Raw genomic sequence first — 21,954 nt, forward strand, 5'->3', positions numbered from 1 at the left:
ATCTTGAAGATAGGGACTTGTTGCCACTAGCTATGTTTCCATCCAAAAATGCGAATTAAATTTATGCACAAAACTGGAATATCGCATAAAAGACGTGCGAATAAAGCAGCGTTTCCATCCACCGAGTCAAAGAGAACAAAATCGTCACTTTCTGATTAACTGGCGCTAAATATCAACAGTGTAAACGGAATTTAGGAGAAGCTGCGTGAAGCTTTTTTTTTTTTTTCATTAATTGACTTTCACTTCAGAAGACAAATGCTGACAGGCAATGAATGCGTTTGAAGGCATAAGATATATCCTGTAGGTAATTAATAATGTAATAACACCACTACTGAAGTGGTTAAGCCATTTTAGTAGGGCATTTCAGATGTTTTACAATGGGCTCAGCGTGCTTGTTCATCACATGATCTCTTATAACAAAATCCCATGACCTTTTTTACTGTGCATACTGGAATTTGTTCGGTAAAAGTGTTTCCATTGTAGTTTATGTGCTTTTTTTTTCTTATCGAATAAAAAAATGTTTATCCTACGCAGTTATGCACATACGTTTTTATGCTCATTTTTTAAATTGATGCGCATCATGCCGTTTCCGTCAATCGTTTTTTATGTGCATATCCAAAATGCGCATGAAAATAGGTGGATGGAAACATAGCTGATGACTAATGTTTGACTAATGTTTGTCCAACACACTCAGCAAAACCATAATTTCTGTTATTTTAAAAATCTTGGAAAACATTTTGATTTCTTTTGGGTAAATATCGCACACCCATAGTGTTTATTTGTGTAGTACATCATTTGTATGGCTACAGATAGATTGTTTTAAATTGTTTCTGGATGAAATTTTATAAAATGTGATTATTAATATCTGGTGCATCTATTTTCTGGAAAATTTAGGATTACCGCTTGTACCAATACTAATAGCAAACATTTTTTTGGTCTTTCCAAGAGAAGCAAAAACATCAAGCAACTAATTGTGATGTTCAAAAAAGGAAAAAGATGGCAAATGTGAATAGTTTTCTGAACATATTTAATGCCAATGTAGTAAAGCGCATTATAAATGCTTCATTTTTTTTAACCGAATATAAAATAACACAATTTTGCAATGTTAAAAGTGGTGGATACGTGAGTGGACCTTCTGTGACATCATCTTCTTGTTGCAGGTGAGCACTGTGAGGAGCACGTCAGCTACTTTAAGCAAGTGTTTGGAGAATCCGCCGTGATGAAGCCAACCACAGCCTGAAGGAGCCCAAGCACAGCTGGAGAACAGGTTTTTCAGGAGGAAACAGTATTGCGTTGACAAACCAAGTAAAAAAACAGCCATATGAAGCTCACAACACTAGAGAAGCCTCGTCGTAACAGAGACTTCTTTACCATCTTCTTCATGCATGTTTGCTGAGCTACAGATGGGTAAAGCAGTAACGCATCAGTGTTCAACTTAGTGTGGATCATGTATATATTTAACAACAAATTCTAGCTTTTAAATGGTGTATGATAATAAATATGTTAATAGTGAGTATTATTGTTTATTATTTGCTTAGTGGGATTTTATACAGGACAGAATATTAATGTGTTTTACACGGATGCTATGGTGTGTATGTACAGTAGAATTATTAGCCCCCCTGTATATTTTATCCCCCAATTTCTGTTTAACAGAGAGAAGATTTTCTAAACACATTTCTAAACATAATAGTTTTAATAACTCATTTCTAATAACTGATTACTTTTATCTTTTCCATCATGACATTACATAATATTCAGGGATGTGATATCCATCATCCTCAAAGCAGACAACCTGCTTCCTTCCTGACGTCTTTCAAGGATGTATTTGTAGACCTACCTCAGCTATTGTGTATATAACCAAATTATACTTGTAGTGCTATAATGTGACAAAGCCACTGACTATATGCAAGGTTATGAAATCACTTTGAGTGTGTGTGCGGCTGTGCACTTTTTCCGCACTCACATTTGCATGTCACGAGTGTGTACATTATAAATACAGCTGCAGGATGCACATTTGTTATTATTCTCTGCAAGTCATCTGTCCTTATGTTTTCATTAATTCAGTGCTACAGCCTAGCACCTCATATTTGATTCCTGAAAGTGTCACAAGTTTAGATGCTATTACAAATTAATCAAAAAATATTTTATAATTAATTAAAACTATTAAAAAATTGACTAAGCCGAAGGAAAGTGAAAGTGATAAACTTTTATTAGCGATGTATGATTTTTGTCAGGGTGGAATGTTAAAGGGTCATGATGACACCCCCCACTTTCAGTTCAGATCTACCTCAGAATTAAAAAAAAAAATGCATGATAATGGGCGTGGAGCTCTGCGAGCAGAGGCAGAAGTGGGCGTGGCCAGCAAGGGAGAAGGAGGGGTAAACAACTGTTGTCAGTCGGCTTACAAAATGAGACACAAACCATAAGGAGACGCATGATTTTATAGTTTGCAAAGTTAAAGTGCAAAGAAATAAACAGTAATTTAATGTCCTGCTACATTTGTTATTTGTAATTTCATATACAGATAACCACAATTTATATTATTATAAAGATAATCGTGTTCATATAAACACTATAAATGAGGACTTCTCCCTCAATTCCCGGGTCTGAATGCAGACTCAGTGCAGCAGGTCTCTTGCTCTGTCTATTTTAACCATTAGCCCTGTTGGTAATCTGGAGGATTTAGGCAAACACAGCAGCACGGCGATGTGTCTAAACGTGAACGAACCCCACTGATAAAGGACAAAGTCCACCATTCTCCAATTCTCGTACTGCTCTTCCGACAAAAACACTTGCTGCACTCAAACAGCTTTGCTGTATCGGTCCTGACAGCATCACGGGGAAAAACATGCAACGAACCCCGTGGATCATGAAAACACAATCGACAGTTCATGAACAGCTAAATACTGTGTGCCGTGGGTCCGTGTACACGGTCTCACCCAGTCATCAACATTGGGTGTCACAGCTTGGCAGGTCTGTGTCTCGCCTTCAGAAAGCAGGTGCAGTCATGAATAATTAAGAAGCCGGCTCTTCTCATAGGATAAGAAATCTCCGCTATGAATAATAATGAGAAACTGACGCGTCATTTTGATCCGATTTTGATCCGTCTGAAAAATCATTTTAAACCCGGAAGCTGAAATTAGCTGACAAAAGCTCAAAATTATCCAGTTTTTCCCACAATTAAAGCTGACAGCTTCTAACTTTGTCCTAACTGATGCTCAATACACACAAATCTGTTAACATCTGTTAACATCAAAATCTGTTACAAAAGTACTCGAGGGTTTCGTGAACCTTTAAAGTATATAAGGCCTTATAAATTCAACTGGACTTAATATTTTTACAGTTCAGGTTGTTGACTGACTAGTTTATTCATCACTTTGAAATAAAGAGCCGACTAAATTACAGGGAAAGTTTTATTCTGTGGACACAAAAAACTAACATAGTTAGTGGCTCGTCTTCTTTGTTTTTTGTCCTCGGCTGATCACATGCCTGAATATTTTACTAGATATTTTTCCAGACGCTAGTATTCAGCTTACAGGGACATTTAAAGTCTTAACTAGGTTAATTAGGTAAGTTATTGTATAACGATGGTTTGTTCTGTAGACAATTGCAAAAAAATATTGCTTAAGGGGGCTAATAATATTGACCTTAAAACTGTTTTCAAAAAATTCTAAACTTTTAGCCAAAATAAAAGACTTTTTCTGGAAGAAAAAATATTATTGGAAATACTGTGGAAAATGCTCTGTTAAACATAATTTGGGAAATAATTAAAAAAGAAAATCAAAATACACAGGAGGGCCAATAATTTTGACTTCTACTGTATATGTGCATTTTCTGAACCGCTGCTTTGAATCTCTTGCAAATCAAGTCAAATGAGGCTTTTTCCAGGCTTCTCTCCTCTTCATGTCATGTCTGAAATCAGATTCCTCACTACTACACACAAAAAAACAAGGGATCAACTTAACTTCAATTTGATACAAATAAATCATTCAAACTAAAGTTTATTTTGTTTGCTGCATTTATAAAGCAAGAGGTCAATCTGTCTCATGAGATTTCTCTGTGTATTTCGATAGAATGGGAGATTATTCTACTCAGCCAATCACCATGGACAAGATGAAATAAACGTATATCATTTAAAGGTGCAGTATGTTAGTTGGACACCCGGTGGTTGTACTAGGTTTTGCACTCCTGGATCAACACACATGCAAGCGCAGGTTGCCAGATTGACCACATTAACAGGATTGTGCCTGACTCTTGAGTCTAAAAGCTGATCTAAGTCATGTTGTAAATAAAAGCAACAGCACGCGATAGAAGAAATAATTTCCTTATTAAAGGGGAGTTTTTGTCCTAACCAGTGGCTGAAATGTGTATTTTAGAAGCTGAACAACAGGATAAACTGACAGTGATCACCTCAGGTACACCTTATGTGCTAAATTCTAATAATGTGCATTTGAATGTCATTTTACGTGACAGTTATTGCGATATTACTGAAAGCAGCAGCAGATAGTTCACCTCAGATATAATAAACCATATGAAATTAAACTTTAAAACTGTGACTCAGTGCAAGCCAACACATATCAGTGATTCAGCATCTACATTTAATGATAACGAGGTTTAATATGTATTAAATAGATCAAAAATCTAACCATTTTGTTGGAGTGCAGTGAGTGCACTATTCCGTGCTTCTAAATGGCTGTATTCCAATTTCTGTCATGTATCGTCAGGTGCAAACAGCCAAATTGCTTATCACGTAGCGTGTTGTTGGATCACGGGGTTACAATGTAACCGACTTATTTCGGAGTCTGCTACTGTCCACCGAAAGTCGAATTTCTGTCACGGACACATGATTAGAGAGCCTTTATGACTTACTGAATAATTGAAATATGTTGTTTTCCATCAAGGTGCTAAAATATAATTGGCTAAACTGGCATTGGGCGGGTTAAAGACCAAAACAAAGACAGTGTTCTGGCATGTAACTCACATTTTCAAAGCAGAATAGCTGACTTCAGCATTGTTTTTCAGATAAACAAGAGTGTTCACTTGGCATGTTTCTTAAATATCATCAAACATATTAAGGTATTTTTATGCTTTAGAAGAGTCAAAAACTTAAATACAGCAGGACGTTTAATGACTGAAGGTTGAAGGAAAATAGCACTTAAAAGTACAGATGCATCACTAAGAATGTACACATTTTTCAAAGTACTTTATAAGCAAAACTAGGCAATTACTGTAGTTTGGGTAATTGTAATTCGTTACTTTACACCACTGCTGTCAGATGATTTTTTTCTAGTATGTACACTATTCATTTGAAAGTACTTTTCTGTGGTATGTACACTTGGAGCTTTCCAAACATACTAAGCAGCCAGAACAAGTCCGGACAGTCATTTTTTTTTTTAGGTTCAGCCTTTTTGGCATGAAGGTTATCCATAAAAAAATGATCTAGCTTTTCCACCCACACATCTTTGGGACTGTCTGTCAGATGCTTATCTGCACTTCCCGTAAGTTCCCATTGCATTTAAGGAAACACTTCCTCTGGCATACTGTAAAAGTAATCCTCCCACACGTCTTTTAAACACAATTTAATAACACTGCAATGTAACAAAGAGTCCATACAAATTGTGATGGTGCTAAATTCCTGGAATTCACAGGTGCATAATGAAGATTTCATAAGGATGAAGTACATTTACATGCTAAAATGATGCAGAGGTTTGAAGTTGAGCAGGTTTCACAGTTAAAGTTCAATTTAAGACTTCTTTCTGAACATATTCAGCAGTATTTGGCACCATTTCCTGCTGTTTATAATGTAGCACTTGAGGCCAACAAATTTGAAGTAACATCATTTAATATTGATGATATCCTGTCGAGTTAAAATGTTGTAATGGCCTTTTTTTTCTGAAAAGTGCACACTTTTTTGCACAGAAAACAGTTTAACTCAGCAGTTTGGCAGGATAAAAAAAGGTTTTTAACTTCAAAAAAGCTTTTTAGGGCCCTTGCATTTCTTTAAGTTAATGTAACATGTTTTATTTGTGAGGCCTGGTTCTTAAATTATTAAAACCAAATATGAACGGTCAGTTGAAAAATGAATTAAATGCAGTCTAGGTTAACCCTAATGTACTCTTGGGGATGTTTTCATCCACTCTGGGCTGATTTGGAGTCTTAATTTGGGCATAACCTTTTCTGTGTTTCAGCTAGCATAATGATTTTTGGTCACCAATCTCATTTTGATACATACTTTGAGAAAATGCTTTCAAAAAAAAAAAAAAAACTCAACGATACACTCTGGACAGATGACCCTTTTGTTATGTTCGGGATGAAAACATCCAATAAATTAAACTGTTGTAAAACTGCATCGGATCAAAAAATTTATTCAATTTTTATTTGCGGAAATCTGTTAATCAACCTCAGTCCTGATCAAAACTACTAAATTGCTTAGAAAAATACTGTATTTTAACTCTTTAATTGCCAAATTCATAAATGATGTTACTAATTTGGTGGAAAAAAAATGTTTTTAATGTTAAAAGTAATTGTGGACTGGATTTTTTTTATTGAACATGTGGAACAACATTACCTTTGCTGCATTGCTTTTGATTTATTTATTTTTTTTCTCCCTAATTTACTGTTGGTGGCTGTTTTTAAACTATTTACATCTGTTATAACCACATTTTTTTTTGATAAAAAAAAAACATGACACCATATAATCATGTATTTTTGATTGTTGGTGGTTTTCCCTGTTGGGAGGAGGTGAAATTTGTCATTTGTACTGTTGATCATCAGTTGGCACCATTAATGCTTTAGATAGACCTGTGCAAAAAAAAGGATAACACTTTAATTTGATGGTCCATTTGAGTATTAGTAGAATGTCTGCTTAATATCTCTTGATACTGCTGCTAAACAGACATTTAACTGACTATAAGAAACTTTGCAAGTACATGTCAACCCAAACTAACCCCAACATATCAGTCTACTTATAATGTAATGAGAATTTAACAAACTGACCATCAAAATAAAGTGAGACCAAAAGAAGCTTAGTTTCTGGATTTTATGGAGTATAACAGCAAATTGAAGTGTGTGTATATATGTGTTTGAGTGTGTGAGAGTGACCTTTACTCACATATCTTGACGTGTCTGAGAAAATCTAAATATGTATCTCAACTCTCAGAACTACATGGAGTAAATAAAAACAAAGATTGTGTATTTATGCACCATCAAATGTGATTATAATGGAAGTCAATGAGGTAAAAACAGCCACCAACAGTAAATTAAGGAAATAAAATGAAAATCTAGCAATGCATCAAAGCCAATGTTGTTAATAATTGTTCACATGTCCAAGACTGTGATGAAAGGTTAAAAAAGTCCCGTCCACAATCACTTTTATATAAAAAATACGCCATTTTGTTGGTTTTTCACCAAATCAGTGACATCATTTGTGATTGTGGCAATTAAAGGGCTCTATTTTGACAGTCCATGCGCAAAGCGCAGGGCGCAAACGCTTTCAGAGTGTGTCAGAATCAACTTTTGCTAATATAAGGATCCGCTTTGCGCCGTGGCGCATGATCTAAAAGGGTTGAGCTTATTTTCTTAATGAGTTATAGGTGTGTTTTGAGAATAAACCAATCAGAGTCTCATCTTCCATTCTCTTTTAAGAGTCAGTTGCGTCGCGTCATGCGCGTTTGCAATTTACATGACGACTTTGTAAGTGGAAAAACTGAGCGTTTCTCTAGCAAGAAAACGGTTAAACAGAGCATCTACAGCACGAGAATGAGAGATAAATTATTAACTTTCACTTTCGCTCTCATGGATAGAGAAACCTCGTACCAACAGACATCAATTAGGCTATAAATAATTAATTTAGTTTGTTAAGCGCAAATATTTGTTTCAAAAATATTTCTTCAGTTCTAATTTCGAGCAAACAAATAAATGAACAATAATAACGAAGTGTGCTCAAAAACATGAGTTATATCCTAATACACATGCTGTGCCCCATATGGTCTGAAACCTGACAGGTGGGCAAATCTAAGCTTGTTTTTAATAAAACAAATATAAATATGCATATAATAAATAATACTGCTAATAATAATAACATTATACAAAAGCAAATTGTCACGAATAAACTGAAGCCACCCCCCCGAGATGAAGAAGGCATGAAGGCAGTGGTTTTTATATTTATGTAGCCTAGAAACGATGTTTTGTAATATTTTATTCCTTTATATTTATATCCTATATATATCCTTATTATATCCTATATACATCCTTAATATTTTAATTATTTTTCTTATGTAAAGATATTTGCGTATTGCTCTACATCTTGTGTGTATTAAGCAGTGTGTAGGCGAGGCGCACGACTAACACGCTCTGCGCTGGACTTTAGACCGGGTTTGTTCTGGTCTATTGAAAAATCTATTATAGTTCCTCAAAATAGCAACGCGCCAGCAATGCACCTCAGAACGCCTTCCTCTTTAGACCAAAACGCCTATGGGCGCACATATGAGCGCTAATGCATTTGCTATTTAAACAGTGTGCTGCAAAACATCAAAATGACTCTTACGCCAAGGTGAAACTAGCAAACTACTATTGCGTCACGCCTTGCGCCACATTGCGTCAGGTGTATGATAGGGCCCAAAGAGTTAAAATCCTTTAATTTCCTAAACAATTTAGTAGTCTTGATCAGGACTGAGGATGATGAACAGATTTATGCAAAAAAAAAAATAAAATCTATTTGTTAATCTGATGCATATTTACAGCAGTTTAATTCAGTGGATGTTTTCATCCCGATCATAACAAAAGGGTAGTACATTTGGACAGTGCACAAGGGTAATAGGTTCTGTGTTTGTGTACAAACTGTAGACATAAATGTAGACCTAACATTTTTTCCTAACCGTTTACAGTGAAGAAATATTTATTACCATCGATGTTGAGTATACGAAAGTAAAACAAATAAAATTAATTAGTAATGTTTTGTAGTAATTCTAATAGTAATCTTCACTGTTGCTTGTGAGTGCACATTGCTTTATATACAAAAGTTTTTACTGTTAATAATCGTCAAATTATTTCAGTAACTGCACTTTTGCATCATTACAAAAATGTTTTTTTTTTTAAATGTACATTCTACAAATCATCTGTATGATTTTTTGCAAACAAACATGTGCCTGCTTTTGTAATCTTTCATTAACTCTGTCTCTGCCTTAAAAACCGCTTTGATTTTCAGCCAACACTTGTTCTTTTCAGTCATTCAAACCTTATTCTTCCAGCCACCTAACTCTGGTACGTACAGTATCACCCACTTTTCATAATCCAATCAGTATCCTAAATGTAATATCTGTGCCACATTTTTGCCTGTTTACTCTGTTTCGTCCAGAAATAAAGCTGCAAGGAGCAACCAAGCGGCAAGCGCGGAAGAGGTAAAAATGTCAGTTGTAATATTGAACAATTAAAGACGTTTCTAGACTATTTCAGACAAAACGGCTGATCAAATTCACTAGTGATAGGATTTATAGATGTATTACTTTTAACCAATAGGTGGTGCTGTTGTCAATCTCATCTAAATGTGGGAGGTGGAGAAGTTTGGAGTCAGTATTTTTTTTAGTATTGCAAAGTAATGGTGCAGTCGCACTAGATTTTGAGCATGTGAAATTCTTTCCATATTTATTCTGTCCATAATCGCTGCATATTTTACATTTCTGTACAGAGAGATCATGTTTTGATCATCTATTGGTCTCACGTAATCACATGATGCGATTGCGCAGGTCGGAGTTTATGCAACTTAACCTTTTGAATGTAGTAACTTGCGAAACTTGTCAGACAAGCGTGCGTTTCCAGTCTGCCCCGTGCCAAGTCTATGAGGCGAAAAGTGCAGTCTGACCGCAGCTTTAAGCCTCAGATGCATTGTTGGCAAAAATTTAACTGGATATCTGTGACGATTTGCCAGTCTAATTTGGTGGAAAACAGAATGACTATATAGGAGATTATATTAAATATTATTTTTGACCACAAGGAAACTTGAGTACCTTTAGGTGCTAGTGCTGAAGAGACATGTCTAGTATCAATGCATAACATGTAGCTGTTTATAGTACAAAATAAAAATTTAAGCTTAAAGAGACTTTAACTTTAAGCTATTTTACATATCTGACTACTAGGTGACACTGTGCAGGTTGTAATACACCTTGCTTGCTTATGTCGAGTTCACTCCGCACGATTTTAGCCCAGATTTTTGCTTGCTGACAGGAATCGCTGACAAAAGCCAATCGGTGGCAAATCAGAGCCTCTTCGTGCAATTGACAATCATGCATTGTGGCACAATGCATCAGATCATTAGTTTGACTAATACAGCATTTCTCAACCCTGTTCCTGGAGACACACTAACAGTGCATATTTTGGATGTCTCCCTAATCTGACCCATTCATTTCAGGTTTTGGAGTCTCTTCTGATGTTCTGGTGAGTTGATTCAGGTGTGTTTGATTAGGGAGAGGTTGAAAATGTGTATTGTTGGTATGCCTTCAGGAACAGAATTGGGAAACACTGGACTAGTAAAGCGTTAAGAATTTTGCGTTTCGTGTAAACTTTCCGTAAACAAAATTAATCAAAATTTAAATCGTGAGATGCAATCGAAATGTCATTTTAGTTTTTTTTTACACAGTTTAAAAGTTGTTTGTTTTTAACAGTTAAAATGTTTGTTTTATTTAAAAATATACTTTCTCATGCTCATCTAGGCTTTAGTGTGGCATGAAAAACGTTTATCATCAATATTGAAAACATTTGGGTTCGAATTTCGAACATTTTACAAATAAATGCAAATAGTAATATTTTGTAACATTATAGTTATGTTCACTGTTGCTTTTTATCAGTTTAAAGGCCCTGTGAAGTGCTTTGAAATGTGCATTTTTTTAATTCGGTGTTTGACGTAATCTCCACTGAAAAACAAAAAAGGGCTGGACACAGAGTAGCTCCTCCCCTTTAAAACACACCCATAGTGTTTAGTTTTCTTACAGCTCTGCCAGTGAGAGTGGTAATATCAAGTGCGTCTTGAAGGGGGCGGGGCATGTCACATACTGTTGAGCATTTGATTGGTCAAGATTTGATGAGAAACTGAATTATGAGCTGACGTGGAAAAAAAAAACGTTGATCCATTTAAGCGGATGTGACAAACTAAAAGCTTTACATGTTTATATCAGTTTTATATCTTCTGAACGCAAATTTTGTCAGTTTTGGGGCACACTAGCTTATAGGTATCTTCGAAGAATAAAATACGAATCTAAAATACTAAATTTTAGATTATTTTAACTTCACTGGACCTTTAATGTGCACTGATGTTCTAAAAACAATAGTTTTTTCTTATTATAATTATAATCATACTGACTCCAAACTTAAAAATGGTAAAAAAAAGAGGTTTGTAGGTGCCATTTTATGGTAACATTTCTAAACAACCAACAATAAGTTATTATAAAAAGGCTGTACGACTAAATAACAATATAAATGGCCACGGTTTAATAACACAACTATTAAAATCTAAACTAAGTTACGATTTTGGTTCAATAAATTAAGCTACGTCAAACAAGAAACATTAATTGGAAGCACCATTACACACACACACACACACACACACACACACACACACACACACATATTAGAAAGGAACACTAAAATGTGCTCTAGCTTGACATTCAACACATTACTCACAGTGTAAAAGCTCACGACCACAAAAACAAGTTACGGCAGTCATCTTCAAGCATATCCGTCCTCACAGTTCCTCAAGTAGCTGCGATACAAACGTGTCATCAGTGAGTACGTTTACATGGACATCAGATATCATTATTCACCTTATTCTGAATAAGGCAAGATTATTATTGAGGTTTTACATGATGTTAACACTTTGATGTTCCAGTTTTACATGTTATGGATTGATTAATGGCATATCACAGTTGGTGTTGTTAAGACGTTTAAGTTTGTCATGAATATAGCATTTAATTCTGACATGGTCTTAAACAATAAATAAAAAGTTTACATGTCGTCATACATTTTTTTTATTTTCATTTTATAATTTAATTTGAATCGTTATGGCGCGATACTTCCGGTCCCATTCACTTCCATTCATTTTTAGATGTTAAAAACGATTTTGTTATGCTGCTTGATGATGCAAACCGATATTTTCTAATTATATTATTTTACTTTGTCTGCATATTCATGAACACACTTGTTTGTAGAGCAAGCAGTTTGACCATTTTCTGCGGTTTATTATTCCTAGCCATTTCTCCCATAGGCAACTGAAATGAAAGGTCTACAACAGGGGTGCTCAAACTCAGTCCTGGAGGGCCGGTGTCCTGTACATTTTAGTTCCAGCCCCAATGAAACGCACCTGAATCAGCTTATAGATGATTAGGCATTAAAAAAGCGAGCGATTGCTCCATGTTTTACATTTCTGTCCAGAGAGGTCATGTTTTGATCCTCGGTTGGTCTCATGCAGTCAAGTGATGCGATTTTGTGATGCGATTTTCACTAAACTTGAACTCTGCACCGCAGCGACCTGCGAAACTTGACGCATAACCCTTCGTTTCCGGTCTGACGCATTTGCGTGCGTATGCATGGAAGTCTATGGGAGGAAAAGCCCAGTGTGACCGCAGCTTTAGTATACTAAAACTTCCAGGCAAGCGTGTTGAAGAAAGTTGGAGCTAAACTATGCAGGACACTGGCCCTCCAGGACCAAGTTTGGACACCCCCGGTCTACAACAATCGCAAAAACAAGCATTAAAGAATAAGGTCAATACAGTTTTCAGATTTGACCACATTCTCATCCTTTTATTTACTTGTTTGTTTTCATTTTTGGCTTTTGTTTTTGCCTTATCTGCTTTCTGGAACCATTCGTCACCGAACTCAAACCCTGTCATCACGCTCAACTCAGCTCTGCGTCTTTAATTCTTGACGTTTGCGGCGAGCCACAGGACAAACTAGTAATAGCAGAAAAGCTGTCCGCACGAACTAAGCGGTCAACTGGTAAGCGCGAAAAGGAACGGCATCACCACCCCTTATCATTCGTTTTAAAGATGAAACGCAGCCATATGTTCCTCTGGCTACATAATTCGCAATCTCCAGAAATGTATATAGGGCTACATTTTCAGAATGAGCCTATGTTGGATACTTCTCGTCTACCGTTTTTCGAATACTATGAATTTAGATATACTACTTTGCTCGCATGTTATTTTTTTATATTGTATGTGATTTTGGAAGCACCTTTTGTTCGTATGGTTTGACTAATCAAATGATTTTCTGGGTTTTGTTGAAATATTTTTCTGATGATTGTCTGGTTAGAATTTCGTTACATCTCTAACATCAAAAATGTAATTGCAAAATTGCAACAAAAAAAAAAATCATAGGATGCAATCAAATGATGCGACTAAAAGAGGAATAATCAACGTGATTAAGATAATAAAAAGTCTCTGTTTAAATGGTAGATTCTTAATCTGAGTTATTGTTGTCCATGTAAACATACTGTAGTGACCATGAATACGAATACTGTAATAGTAAATACAGTTTATGTCAAAATTACTCCTCTCTTGTGAATTTTTTGATTTCTTTTTAAAATATTTCCCAAATGATGTTTAACAGAGCAAGAAAATTTTCACAGTATTTCCTATAATATTTTTTCTTCTGCAGTAGGTCTTATTTGTTTTTTTTCAGCTAGAATAAAAGCAGTTTTTAATAAAAAAAAAAACATTTTAAGGTCAAAATTATTTGTTTTGATTGTCTAGAGCAGGGGTTCTCAAACTTTTCAGCCCGCGACCCCCAAAATAACAATGCCAGTGACTCGCGACCCCCAATATCCTCTGAGGTGGTTATAAATACAGAAACCTTGCATGCAATGACGCAGACGCACCATTTAAATTTGTGTCAGTGCTTTAAATGTGCCAGAAAGTATAACCTGATGTTATAAAATCAAAATGCATCTGACGCTATTGCTGCCTTTACTATAATGTAATTACCCCAGGGGTCGCAATCCAATAGAACTAGTAACTATAAGCTACTATAGTAACTATATAGTATAAAGTAACTATAAACCACTATTTCTATTTTCAGTATAGTTATGGATAAAATATGTTAATTCTTATGGTTTAATAAAAATAAATAGATTTTTGGAAATCACCAGGCGACCCCCCTTCATTGCCCGCGACCCCTCGGGGGGTCTCGACCCCCACTTTGAGAACCACTGGTCTAAAGAACAAACCATCGTTATACAATGACTTGCCTAATTACCCTAACCTGCCTAATTAACCTAGTTAAGGCTTTTAAATGGCACTTTAAGCTGAATACTAGTATCTTGTAAAATATTATGTACTAAGAGCTAATAATTCTGACTTCAACTGTATCTTAATTCGATTTACGTTTGCCTCAAGTATGACTTTAACTGATATTAAAATAATTAAAAACTCTTAGACGGAATCTTGCCTTAATTGAGTGAATATTGTATTGTTGTTGTCCATGTAAACGTACTGTGTGACTCTCAAAAGTTCAAGTAGTGCAATTCATATCTTAATCCTGTTTCTTTAGCGTATGGGAGTCTGGATGGTGTTGCTGAGCCCCAAGTAGTGCAGGTTCTCAGCGGTGGGCAGAAAGAGCCCGTCTGTGGGCATGAAGCTCTGCTGGTAGTCTGGGTTATCCAGGTTGGCACACGGGGAGCGCGGGAGAGTCGCACAGGAGGTGTTCAGGTACTCCGGGCCCTCGGGTTTATTAGTGCAGCTGTATGTGTCTATGTAGCCGTTCTCTGTCTGTTTGTGGGACGGACCATCGTAGATTGGGTTTATCGTATTGCTTGTGGTTATGTCTTGGTTCATGTACTCTGTAGAAGATTAGAAGAAGCAAATTTAATTGATGCTAAAGTCTATTATTTTTATTTAAGGAGAAAAATGCAGTTATAAGAAAAGGATTTGAATAAATCTAAATCATTCAAAATATATATTAAAAATATATATATTTCATTTTACTTCAGTTTTTTTATTTGATTTGATTGATTGATTCAATTCAAACAGAAAAATCATACACAAAACAATTCTTTGAACAAAATACATCTCCTCATGGTCGAAATAGAGCGGGATGAAGCACAAGCTTTTTCTTCTTTTGCTTATGTCTTGTTTTTACATGAGACATATGAGCTTTACATGAGACATGTTTTACCCTTTTGGCATCTTTGACATATTATATCTTACATTTTATACCATAGACCCAAAAAAATACATAGCACTGCAAATAGCCATTAATTGAAGTTTCATCATACCTTACTCATGTTATTTTTTTTCAATCACCTTTATCATTATATTCCTTTAATAATATATATTTATACAACTTTTAAAATTAATTAATATCCTGATATTTTTTGAGAATCTGTTCTAGACTGTTCCTTAATTTCACACATACACAAACTTTTAAAATTGTCCTTGTTTTAAACCTCCTAAATTTTGTTTTTCTCAGATTATACCCCCCTTGTCTTTCTCCAAATACTTTTATATGCATTTTGGAAGTAATGTATTACTAGCTTTAAACATAAATTGTGCTGGTTTGAATTTAACCAAAACATTGAATTTAAGTATCTTCAATTTAAAAAGTAAAGGATTTGTATGCTACAAAGACCCCACAATTAATCAGTCTAATGACTTATTTTGAACTGTACAAAGGAATCGTAAAGTAATTTATATGAAATCCCCCAAATTTCAACACAATAACCTACATATGGCAACATAATGATTTGTTGCCATCTGATATTTGTATCCACAAATAGTATTTAAAGGCAAAAAAATAATAAGTTACACAAATTATTTATAATTTATTATTATTATTATTATTATTATTATTATTATTATTAATAATAGACTAGAATGGTTAAATGTACATTTTTATGTTTCATCATCTATTGTTACTAAAATAGAAATGAATATTAAACATTATATAGAAATATTAAAACAAAACAATATTTACAATATTAAAACTGAACTAAAAATAAAGATATAAAAATAAAAACTCATTTTCAAATATCAGTAAATGCTTTAACGGTATATATAGGAAAATCTAATATTATTTACTCTGGTCAGTTCAATAAAACCTCTTTGAAGCTAATAGTAGTAAATGTAAAAAAAATTAACAACATTATTATTATTGTTATTCTCTTTTTTAAATATGTGCATGTATAAATGGTTAATGGAAATATTTGTAAATGTTTGTTTGCATATTTTCATATACATTATGTGTAATTGCATTGTATTGGTTTAGTTATGTGGATTTTATTATTATTTTTAAATGTATATGTCTTTATCAGTATTATTATTTTTTATTTATTTTATTTTTTTGAGGTTTGTTCTTAATGTGAAATGCTTTAAATAAAGTTTTGAAACATTATTATTATTATTAAATGCAGATAAAAAAATCTAAGCAAATTACAAGCAAAAAATGTAAGTTGCTTCATACCTCATATTTAAGGTTGTATTAAGAGTTGTATTAAGGTTGTATTACTACCTGGCAGCATGAGGTCTTTCTGCGTGGGGTCTGTAATGTAGCGTAGCATCTCACCGTTCGTATAGTCATCCTGAAAACAACACACAGCACAGCAGTATGAATGCAGATGTCTAATGCAGTGTATTTGTGTTGATAACAGAATGAATGCTGATGTTGTGCTGACAGGGGAGCAGTGATGCTGTGGCTCAGTCTGCTGGCTCTGGCTGAAGATTCTCTTGCTGGGCAGCAGATACTCCTCTGCATCCACCACACCGGTCATGTCTTCAGTGCTGATCCACGAGCGGAAAAACCTGGAATCCGTTGGGCTCGGCTGATACATATGATCATCGCCCTGAGGATGAGGACAAGTGCACAATAATTATAAATGCTTATGTTTATGATAATAATGTTTATGTTTACTGTTAAGAAATAGCTCTTTAAACCATTAGGAAATAGTTTGCTCTGATAATTAAATGAATTAAATGAATAAATAATTTAAACATACGTTTAACCACCCCTATAACATTTAGTAATTTAGGAGATGCTTTTATCCAAAGCCATAATCAGAGGTTAGTGTAGGTCAGAATACACTCAATAATACTTCAACTTAAAGAAGTTTAATTAATAATTTAATTCAAAATATACATTTAGTTTACTGAGGCATATTAGATTTGACCCCTGAATTTGCACCCTGCCTATAGACTTGGTCGGAGATAAAAACATCACTACCATTAGAATCCATTAGAGTGAATGTACGGAGATCTTGTTTGGTGCTTTATCTTAATTAATTCCTTCATTTTCCTTTGGCAAAGTACCTTTATTAATCGGGGGTTGCCACAGCACAATGAACCTCCAACTTATCCAGCATATGTTACATATATTGAATAGATATGTTATATATATATTGAATAGATAATAGAAATAAATAGGTTTTAATGTTGATAATGTCCCGCATGTAGTGTGTTTTGGTGATGGTTATGCTAGAAGTCAGTGTACTGCCGGACAAAAAGCATCCTTGTAAGATTATGCCTCAACTCATTCACCAGTATAAGAATTATTCGGTGGATCAATTAATAGTAACATTTATATTGAAATGGCTTTGATTAGTTAATCAAATAGAAATTTGAATCAAGGGATACTTAATCTGGCAGGGGTGTTATTTTTGGGGTCAAAAAGCACAACTGTAATTGTAATTTGATGCAAAGATGATATAATACATTTGTTGAATGCATGAGTGTGTGTGTGTGTATATATATACATATATACATACATATATACATACATATATATATATATATATATATATATATATATATATATATATATATATATATATATATATATATATATATATATATATATATATATATATATATATATTAAGGGTGGAGCCGAACCCGAATGTGTATATATATACACATATACATACACACAGTTGAAGTCAGAATTATTAGCCACCTCTTCATTTTTTTTTTCTTGTTTTAAATATTTCCTAAATGATGTTTAACAGAGCAAGGAAATGTTCACAGTGTGTCTAATAATATTTTTTTCTTCTGGAGAAAGTCTTATTTGCTTTATTTTGGCTAGAATAAAAGCAGTTTTAAATTAAAAAAAAACTTTAGGGACAAAATTATTATCCCCTTTAAGCTATATATTTTTTCGATTGTTTACAGAACAAACCATCATTATACAATACCTTGCCTAATTTCCCCAACCTAGCTAGTTGACCTAATTAACCTAGTTAAACATTTAAATGTCACTTTAAGCTGTATAGAAGTGTCTTATAAAATATCTAGTCAAATATTATTTACTGTCATTATGACAAAGATAAAATAAATCAGTTATTAGAAATGAGTTATTAAAACTATTCGTTTAGAAATGTGCTGAGAAAAATCTTCATTCCGTTAAACAGAAATTAGGGGAAAAATAACCGGGGAGGCTAATAAGTCTAACTTCAACTACAAATATATATATATATATATATATATATATATATATATATATATATATATATATATATATATATATACACGTTGTTTTAAAAATCAAAAGATTAAAAACTTTTGAGGATTTAAGCTTATGATGACTGTTAAATGCATCGTCCATTCGTCCAGGGGAAAGGGATGTTTTCTCCCCTGCTGACTCTGCCCCCAGGTCACGCCCCCAGATATGACATGGTGCCAACCAAATCTATAAGTGAGTTCTTTTTCATTTTCCACAGAAAATACCTGAATGACAAGGTATCGGGATGGATCTCGCGCCATTTTGGAAAACTCTACCACAAGCTCACGAAAGTGAGGCCTGCTGTCAGCGTCGATCATCCAACCTACATATAAACACACACATCATATCCTGTCAGTTCGGCTGCAGTCAGATGATATTATGAATATTCATTATTTCATGTTCATTTTGAATAACCGTTTCGTTCATCGAAAGCATTGATATTTGTAATGCTGTATTTTCTATGGTGTTTATATATATATATATATATATATATATATATATATATATATATATATATATATATATATATATATATATAAACACCATAGAAAAAAAAAAAAAAAATATATATATATATATATATATATATATATATATATATATATATATATATATATATATATATTATTATTATTATTATTATTATTTTTAAATTAAAAAAAAAAATTTTTTTTAAATTGAACGTTTTTAGTACAAAAACATAAAAATTTTCATTGAGTATTAAGATAATTTCCTGACCCCCATATAAAAAAATTGTGACAAAATAAACATAGTAAAATAAATTAAATAGTAATTAAATAAGCAAACCAATAAAAAAAATAAGTGCTTAATATACAAATTATTTTACAAAAAAGGCAGATTGCATTTCTTTTGTCCAGGCTGGGTCTAACAGACATGCGTCTTAGAGTCTTGAGAGACTTTGAGGTTCCCAGATCATTTCTTTGGTGTTTTGAATTGTTGTGTTTGCAGTTCAATTATATGTACTTTTGTATGATCTGTGATGTGTTTCCCTCAGAGTCAGCATTATCACTCACACTTGACCATGATCATGTAGACGTCTATGGTGCAGATGTTGGGCTGCGGCAGACGCTCTCCTTTCTCCAGGATATCTGCAATCTCTCGGGCTGGAATCCCATTGTACGGTTTGGAGCCGAATGTCATTAACTCCCAGACTGTGACTCCTGATGCAGTAAATATCAATGAACACTTTACAGTAGGGTTCAGTTTGTTGTTGAATTACTGTAGATGTCATAAACTCACAATCTTCTTTTATTCCCCCTGCATTTATTAATATTTTCAGTATGTTTGGTTGCACTGTTGCATAAGTAGTGCACAAGTACAAAAATGGAAATGCGTCTAGTGACTTTTAAACACAATAATTATTAATATTTAGATTCAATTTAAAAAAACTCTACTATATCACTCTAAATAGTATTGTATTTAAAATATATATTTTTTCACTTTTATTTTAATGATAATATGATTTTAAGTAAATGCAAATGCACCTAGTGTTTTTACTCATTATAAATATTGATATTCAATATAAAGCTTAATAAAAACATTATAAATAAATTATAAATATAAAAATAAAAACACTAAAATAATAATTGTTAAAAGTTTATTACTTTTCATTTTAATTCTATTATTTTTATATTTGCTCATTAAAAATGTAAGATTTTATTTTATATTCATTCATTTTCTTTTCGGCTTAGTCCCTTTATTAACAGTGCATGCCCTTCCAGCTGCAACTCAGTACTTATTCAATTCACCTATAGCGCTACTCTTTTAGACTTTGGACTCATATTAGAGTTTAACCTTGTAGTAAACTGAGAGCTGTTTGAGAACATTATAAATATTTATATTCAATATAATGCTTAATATGCAAAATATTTAAGTTAAAATTTAAGTATATATATATATATATATATATATATATATATATATATATATATATATATATATATATATATATATATATATGTATATATATATATATTTATATGTATATATATATATATTTATGTATATATATATATAGTTTATATACCGTTACATTTTTTAAAAAGTAATACATAACTGTTTTTTAAAAATGTAATATTTTATTTCCGCTTTATTTTAATTATAAAATATTTTTTTTTAATAATTATATTGTTTACTATAAAGTTAAACACAAATTAACATTTATATTTGAGTTGTGTAACCCTTGCATATTATTGACAAACAAAATATTTTACATTATTACACTCTGCTCTGATATTTAGCTGGTCATCAATGCAATTTGTGTTATATACCAGCAATACACACTTACCGTAACTCCAAACATCACTCTGATGAGTATAAATCCAGTGACGAATCGACTCTAGAGCCATCCACTTTATAGGCACCTAAAATACAACAAACACCAAAATTGAGACTTTCTTGTAAATATCAACTAATAGCTTCACATAATGGTTAAAGCAGTAGTTCATAGAAAAAATTAAATACTGCTATCATTAACTCATTTTTCTAAACCTGTTTGAGTTTTTTTTTTTCCTGTTGAACACAAGTAAAGATATACTGAAGAATGCTGGGAAAAGTCATTGATCTCCATAGTATTTTTTTGTTCTTACTATTGATGCCGATGTCTGCTTTTATTAATTCATTCATTTATTTCATTTTCGGCTTAGTTCCTTTATTAATCAGGGGTCGCCACAGCAGAATGAACCGCCAACTTTAATTTTTTTTTTTTTTACTCTAAAACTGCCTGTAGTCATTGACTAAAATCTTATTTAAAGGACTTGTAAAGACTTTGAAATGTACAATTTTAATTCAATGTTTGACATAATCTCAACTGAACAATGAAGAGAAGTTTGGACATAGAGTAGCCCCTCCCCTTAAAAAAAACAGCCAATAGCGCTCCGTTTTTATCACAGCTCTGCCAGTAAGAGGGATTGAGCTCAAGAGCATTAAGTGAACAGCAAATAGCAAATGAGAAGTGTCTTGAAGGGGGTGGGGCATGTCAGATACTAGAGAGCATTTGATTGGTCAGAAGATTTGATGTGGAAACTGAAAATGATGTGACGTGAAAAAATAGTTGATCCAATTTTTTTGTGATAAACTACAAGCTTTTGCTGGTTATCTATTCTAAATGCTAATTTTGTCACTGTTTTGTACAGTTCATCCGGAAAGTATTCACTTCACTTTTTCCACATTTTTTATGTTACAGCCTTATTCCAAAATGGATTAAATTCATTTATTTCTCGAAATTCAACACACAATACCCCATAATGACGATGTAAAAAGAAATTGTTGCAAAAATTTTTATAATAAAAAAGCTGAAAAATCACATGTACATCAGTATTCACAGCCTTTGCTCAATACTTTGTTGATTCACCGTTGGCAGCAATTATAGCCTAAAGTCTTTTTGAATATGATGCCACAAGCTTGGCACACCTGTCTTTTGGAAATTTTGCCCATTCCTCTTTGCAGTACCTCTCGAGC

The 21,954-nt window shown here is 33.3% G+C and overlaps 2 protein-coding genes across 2 annotated transcripts in view; one reads left to right on the forward strand and one right to left on the reverse strand.

The window, feature by feature from the left end:
- Positions 1–1,513, forward strand: part of rmc1 (regulator of MON1-CCZ1) — a 20,485-nt gene extending 18,972 nt beyond the window's left edge. The window contains 1 exon segment of the mRNA NM_001362546.1: positions 1,161–1,513. Coding sequence (NP_001349475.1) covers positions 1,161–1,240 — 80 coding nt within the window. The 3' untranslated portion in view covers positions 1,241–1,513.
- An 11,629-nt stretch (positions 1,514–13,142) lies between these two features.
- Positions 13,143–21,954, reverse strand: part of LOC101884366 (melanoma receptor tyrosine-protein kinase-like) — a 61,902-nt gene continuing 53,090 nt past the window's right edge. Inside the window, exons 22-27 of the mRNA XM_073940989.1 lie at positions 20,783–20,858; positions 19,509–19,655; positions 18,699–18,796; positions 16,655–16,822; positions 16,492–16,561; positions 13,143–14,824 (exon numbers count right to left, since the gene is read on the reverse strand). Of these exons, the coding sequence (XP_073797090.1) occupies positions 14,532–14,824; positions 16,492–16,561; positions 16,655–16,822; positions 18,699–18,796; positions 19,509–19,655; positions 20,783–20,858 (852 nt within the window). The 3' untranslated portion in view covers positions 13,143–14,531. The remainder of the gene's footprint in view (positions 14,825–16,491; positions 16,562–16,654; positions 16,823–18,698; positions 18,797–19,508; positions 19,656–20,782; positions 20,859–21,954) is intronic.

The sequence above is a fragment of the Danio rerio genome, chromosome 24, assembly GCF_049306965.1.
Source record: "Danio rerio strain Tuebingen ecotype United States chromosome 24, GRCz12tu, whole genome shotgun sequence".
Lineage (NCBI taxonomy): Eukaryota > Metazoa > Chordata > Actinopteri > Cypriniformes > Danionidae > Danio > Danio rerio.